This window comes from Chlamydotis macqueenii, chromosome 9 (assembly GCF_036417535.1).
Source record: "Chlamydotis macqueenii isolate bChlMac1 chromosome 9, bChlMac1.mat, whole genome shotgun sequence".
In the NCBI taxonomy this organism is placed as follows: domain Eukaryota; kingdom Metazoa; phylum Chordata; class Aves; order Otidiformes; family Otididae; genus Chlamydotis; species Chlamydotis macqueenii.
Window position 1 is genome coordinate 27,828,175 of NC_141564.1, and position 6,000 is coordinate 27,834,174.

General features: G+C 43.4%; 1 protein-coding gene across 1 annotated transcript; it reads right to left on the reverse strand.

Annotated features, from left to right (window-relative positions):
* Positions 1–1,162: 1,162 nt before the first annotated feature.
* LOC104474787 (tubulin alpha-3 chain) lies at positions 1,163–5,566 on the reverse strand. Its single transcript, XM_086754353.1, has 5 exons — positions 5,402–5,566; positions 3,961–4,183; positions 3,291–3,439; positions 1,703–2,383; positions 1,163–1,468 (listed from the first exon to the last, which is right to left on the reverse strand). Exons 1-5 carry the CDS (start codon positions 5,402–5,404, stop codon positions 1,163–1,165), a joined length of 1,362 nt encoding a protein of 453 aa, XP_086610479.1. The 5' UTR covers positions 5,405–5,566.
* Between the last annotated feature and the right edge of the window lie 434 nt (positions 5,567–6,000).

A 6,000-nucleotide genomic window follows, 5' to 3' on the forward strand; every position in this document is an offset into this window, starting at 1 on the left:
TTCTCTGGGCCGGGTGACTGCGGGGACTCGGAGCACAGCTGAGAGCTGCAGAAGCTGCCGCCAGCAGCAGTTTGCCTCATGCATCAGGCTGCCGTCACCTGCGATCTTTCGGTCTCCCAGTTGCAAAAACAAAGACATTTTTGCTTTTAAATACAGCAATTCTTTCTTTAGCACTCCATAAATTGTGCATACACGGTATGCTCTACAGATATTAAAGCCCATCTGAAAATAATTTACTTCTGGGTATCTTTAGTGTACGCAGCCTTTTTTCTTCCTCCTGGTTTTACAGAACATGTAGGGAAGGAAAAAAATCAAAACTAAACCTACAAAACCTCTAAAGTTTCTTCTTTCAGGATTCAGGACTAAAAAGAAACTTAAGATGGAGGGTTAGCAGTTTTTACCTGAGCTGAGTATCTCAGGTAATTTAACTGTTTCCAAGTGTCTATAAAGCTACATTCATTTGAACATACTGTTAAAGGGCATTATATTTTTTTTTTTAGTAGGCCAATATAGGAATGTAGAAAATAGCAATGCTCTTCTAAAGCAGGTAACAGATCTACTGTTTTATTTTCTTTTATCTGAATCAAATGCGGGGGGGAGGCATGCTGGTTGGAAAACTTTACTTTGTCATCAGCAAGTAATCTTGCTGGTAATAAGTGCTAGCTCTGTTCAAAAGTATAATGGCATCTGCTATTACCATCAGGTAAATCACTTCAGTACAGTATTACTCTGTTGACTAACTTTGGAGATTTTAACATAAGTGTTCTGTGAAGCCAGCCTTACTGGGAAAACATCTTTAGGAAAGATTAGGTTCCTTTGTATTGTGTAGACAGGCTTGGAATATTAAGCATTGTTCGTACTATAACAGCCTGAGGTAGAAACAGTTTCCTGCTTGTGAGAAACCAAAAATAAAAGACAGTATGTCTCAGAACACGTTGGGATCACAGGACAGTGCACGCTATTTCCTGATTTGTTCTGTAATTTCCACGGGACTAGATGCTACCAAAACCTGCAATCTCAAATGGTCCTTACTTAGTGAGTATATACATAACTAGTAAAGAAGAAAAAAATTGAAGGTTGAACCTTTAAAACTTTATTTGAAAACAATCTAACAAGTGAACAGGGTTCTGCTTTTTTTTTTTTACATCAATTTTTCCAGACTTTAGTTTTCTAAATCTTCATCTCCTTCTTCCGCCTCCGCTTCTACTGAGTCTACGCCAACTTCTTCATAATCTTTCTCAAGGGCAGCGAGATCTTCCCGGGCTTCAGAAAATTCTCCTTCCTCCATTCCTTCCCCAACATACCAATGTACGAAGGCACGCTTTGCATACATGAGATCAAATTTGTGGTCGAGGCGAGCCCATGCTTCAGCAATAGCAGTTGTATTACTCAGCATACACACAGCCCGCTGCACTTTTGCAAGGTCACCACCCGGCACCACAGTTGGAGGCTGGTAGTTAATGCCCACCTTAAAGAAAATAAATGAAAACTTTCCTTAAGAGTCCTAAGGCTTAAAGACTTACTTCTTTTAACTATTAAAAATCACCATGGTTACAAACAAATAAAATACCTTACAGTTATTTTGCACTTCATCAAAATATTTAGCAGGGACATTATAACACTGTAGAATGACTGTTACCTCCAAATACTATAGAATTCCTAATAATCCAAATATTAAGCACTTAAAAAGCTATGCAAGTACCTTGAATCCAGTTGGGCACCAATCCACAAATTGAATGGTACGTTTAGTCTTGATAGTAGCAATAGCTGCATTGACGTCTTTGGGAACAACATCACCTCTATATAACATACAGCAGGCCATGTATTTGCCATGGCGAGGGTCACATTTTACCATCTGGTTGGCTGGTTCAAAACAAGCATTAGTAATTTCAGCCACAGATAACTGCTCATGATATGCTTTTTCAGCAGAGATGACTGGGGCATATGTTACCAGGGGGAAATGGATTCGTGGGTATGGAACAAGATTAGTTTGAAATTCTGTCAGATCTACATTGAGGGCTCCATCAAAACGCAGTGAAGCTGTGATGGATGAAACAATTTGCCCAATTAATCGGTTTAAATTGGTGTAAGTTGGACGTTCAATATCAAGGTTACGACGGCATATATCGTAAATGGCTTCATTATCTACCATGAAGGCACAGTCTGAATGCTCTAATGTGGTGTGAGTAGTTAGAATTGAGTTGTAAGGTTCCACTACAGCTGTGGAAACTTGTGGTGCTGGATAAATCGCAAACTCTAGTTTAGATTTTTTGCCGTAGTCAACAGAGAGCCTTTCCATGAGCAGAGATGCAAACCCTGAACCAGTGCCTCCTCCAAAACTATGAAAGATAAGGAAACCTTGAAGTCCTGTGCACAGATCAGCCTATATTCGGGTGGAAAAAAAAAGTGGGAGATAAAAAAAGTTATCGATTATTTTGGAGAAAGCAGTATTAAAATAATCTTTCAAAAGCATTTGTTAGTTTTAGATAGTTACAATAAATTTCAAATTCTTGAAAGATAGTCTTCCTTTTTTCTTGCATGTCTTTTACTCAAAAGTACCAGTGCCTCTGCATAACTTTTTCTGAATAGGAGTATTTTAATATTTAAAAGTTGCTTTATTGTCTTTGATGCCATTTTAATACTACTGTAAGTAAGAGCAGCTCTGCACCACTGTGACAAGTTACTATAAATTACAGCTGAGTTACAGCTTTAGAATCTGTTTATGTTCCCATTCTAGCTTTCAGCAAGTATCAATTAGAAGGCGAAAACAAGAGGGTTTTTAATTTTTGTAATAAAGAATCACTGTTTGGCTTTGAATATCATTCTACGTCGGTTTCTCACAATGCAATGCCAAGATTTAAAAAAACCAACCAAACAAACCACCAAAAGACCCCCACCCAACTTAGAGAAATAGCTAAAATTGCTAAGCATTCAACCAGAACCTGAGATTCAGGGCACTAGAAATATTTTGTGTGACACATAATGGCATGATTGAAACTGAAAACAACAAACAAAAAACTATAACAAGGTTTTTACACTTGTTTAAGGCTTTTAGAATGTTTCTGAGGTATCCTTAAAATACTTTCAAATAATGGTATTTCAGAGCCTAAAACTTTTTAAGGTTTACTGACTGAATTTTTATTTAACTAGGGGGGTAGGTGGGAGCAAGGAGATAAACAATCAACTATGCACAAAATTCTTAGGGGAAAAAGCACAGCAAACTATCATTAAAGAGAGCTATAGAGCTGTATCAATAATTTTAAATACTGACTTGCAGCATGAATTCTTACCAATTTGCGAATGCGGTCTAGCACTAGATCAACAATCTCTTTTCCAATGGTATAATGGCCTCTGGCATAATTATTGGCTGCATCTTCTTTCCCAGTAATGAGCTGCTCAGGATGAAATAATTGCCTATATGTGCCTGTACGTACTTCATCTACAAAGAAACAAAGCACAACATAAATTTGATCAGTTCTGTGTGTGCTGCCTAGTGACTACACATTAAGTGCACATGTCAAGAGCGTAGACACCATTCCTGACTATACCCAGCTTGTCTGACTCGCCTAAAACTTTGGCATAATTTCAGCCCCTGTGTTTAGGGGAAAACATCAGGCACTCACAAAGCAGTATTTGTACGTGAGAACACAGAGGTCACTCAGAAAACTACATTATAGATATAGACAAGATTGCATACAGCAACTAAACAAAACTCTGGATGCAGTGCAGCAGTCTAGAAAGATTATCCAGACTGTAAAAAAGTTCTGTTGTTTTCCAAATGTTGTTACCTGTAGAGCATTATTTCATTTATTTCAAACAACAATAACCTCAAATATGAAAACAGCATCCAGACACACATCTTTTAAAATCTATAGTGTTCTGAACAAACAAAAAAGACTGTAGAGAATCCATAGGGGATCTTCCCTTTTACACTGAAGATCTTTAATACTGAGTACATACCAACTACAGTTGGCTCTAGGTCCACAAACACTGCTCTGGGAACATGTTTACCAGCTCCCGTCTCACTGAAGAAAGTGTTAAATGAATCATCTCCACCTCCGATAGTTTTATCACTAGGCATTTGACCGTCAGGCTGGATCCCATGTTCAAGACAATACAATTCCCAACATGCATTGCCAATCTGAACACCAGCCTGACCAACGTGGATGGATATGCATTCACGCTGCAAGTTAAAAACAGAACAATGATGAGATACAGAGCTACCCGTCTTCTAGATTCTACTCTCATAATAACTACCCATCTGTCTTTCCATGATCTTTCTCTGCCGCAGTGTTCCCAGGTTGCTTGCGTGACAATTTAACTCATCAAATTGTCTGCTGCTGGCAAGACTCTACTCACTTTAGTTGACCTGGGCTGACTTGGAGAATATTGGAACATCATCTCTATAAAGACACAGGGTGGATACAGATTCACCATCCCTTACCATACTGCACATGTATTTTATCTTTAATATTGTGCCTTGTCTCTTCTTCACATTCCTTTAGTTTTGGAAGACTTCTTAATATATCATCTCCAAGTTTCCTTCATTTGTTGCCAAATCATGTACTGCGTAACTGATGCAAGAATCTTTCCTGCATAGGACCACTTAGTATATTTTCCTTCATAATAAGCATAGAGATATATAGCTTCTGGCAATTCATACCCATTGGTTTCCTCTATGAAATACTCTGAAAGTCCGAATCAAATGTAATCTGCCCACTTTTAGCCAGCTCCTTTGATTCAAAGCAGCTGTACCACGTACATTTTATCTCTCAATACCTCAATTTTGTCTTACACCCCAGACAGAAATAAGCTGGTTTTCTAGCTTAACGTTACAGGCTATCTATGAAAAAGCAGAGGTGCTGCTCCCACAGCCCGCGGGAGAGGCTCCCGCCAACAAGCACCGCTCCCGCCCCGTCAGTGCTGCCCCCTCAAGAGCATGCGGTGCCACGCCGCTGGGGGTCGGTCATACTCCTCTCCTCTGATTGGCTACGCGCAAGCCTCTGTGACTTTGCGCGCCAAGAGGACCCAGAAATGGCGGACGGATCCGGCTGCTCGTCGCCATGCTCTTTCCCACCGTCCCTCTACCGCCTGCGTTGGGTTTCAGTCTGCCCCACACCTCTCCACGTGGGAAGCGCCCACTACGAACAGCCTTCTGGAGCTTTTCTACTTGTCTCGCCTCCCTAGCCACCGGCTAGTTTCTATGCCCCGCCTCCCTTGAACTATTACCTCTTACACAAATTTCTCTCCTCCTCCATCCTCCGGCCTTACTGCTATCGCGGGGACTTCAGCCAGAGACTGTAAGTCCCCCCGCAGCAGTCATAAACTCCTCATACTGCCGCAGCAGAAGCATCCCCCAAACACCCTTCCTCTCCCCAGCCGCGAGGACCCCGTTCCCCACCATGATGCCTGGCTAAGTTGCGGGGCTCCGCCTGCGCCGCACGACGTCCACCGCCGGCTGTCGAACCGCACCAACTGCCGACGGCTGACTGCCTCGAGCCCCTCGCCCCTCGCGTGCTGGTTCCTCATTGGCTGTTACCTGGGCGGTCTACACGTGAACGGAGACCGCTGATTAGCCGAGGGCCGTCTTCGCCCTAGGTCGGGCGCTGATTGCCACATGATCTCCGGAAAGCGCGCGAGCAGGGGTGTCGCCAGCGGGCGGGGCTTGATCTGCGTTGAGCGTGCGAGTGTCAGGGCACGGCGGTACAGCGGGGCGCGGGCAGGCGCCTCCGGGCTGCGGTGGTGGCGCTCGTCCTGATCCGGTCCGCGCGCACCGGCTCGTGGGGCGGCGGGAGGTGCGGCCGGCGGCGGGCTTCTGTGACGGTCGTTTTCGAGGGCGCGAGAAGGCTGCTGCCTGTCCGGGGTGGCCCGAGCGGCTGCGTGCAGCTCCGGACGGGGGGAGACCTCCGGCTGCCCGGGAATCCCTGTCAGCAGAAGGAGGCCGGTAGCTGGACAGGTGAAGCGAGATGTCCAGAGTTGAAGTGAATACACTCAGTTGCT

What these genes read in the sequence shown, in the direction of transcription:
- LOC104474787 (XM_086754353.1), bottom strand. An exon ending in TAGACCGCATTCGCAAATTG is followed by an intron (nt 2,384 to 3,290) that starts GTAAGAATTCAT and finishes ACCCGAATATAG; the next exon opens with GCTGATCTGTGCACAGGACT. An exon ending in GGTGCCCAACTGGATTCAAG is followed by an intron (nt 1,469 to 1,702) that starts GTACTTGCATAG and finishes ATTTTCTTTAAG; the next exon opens with GTGGGCATTAACTACCAGCC.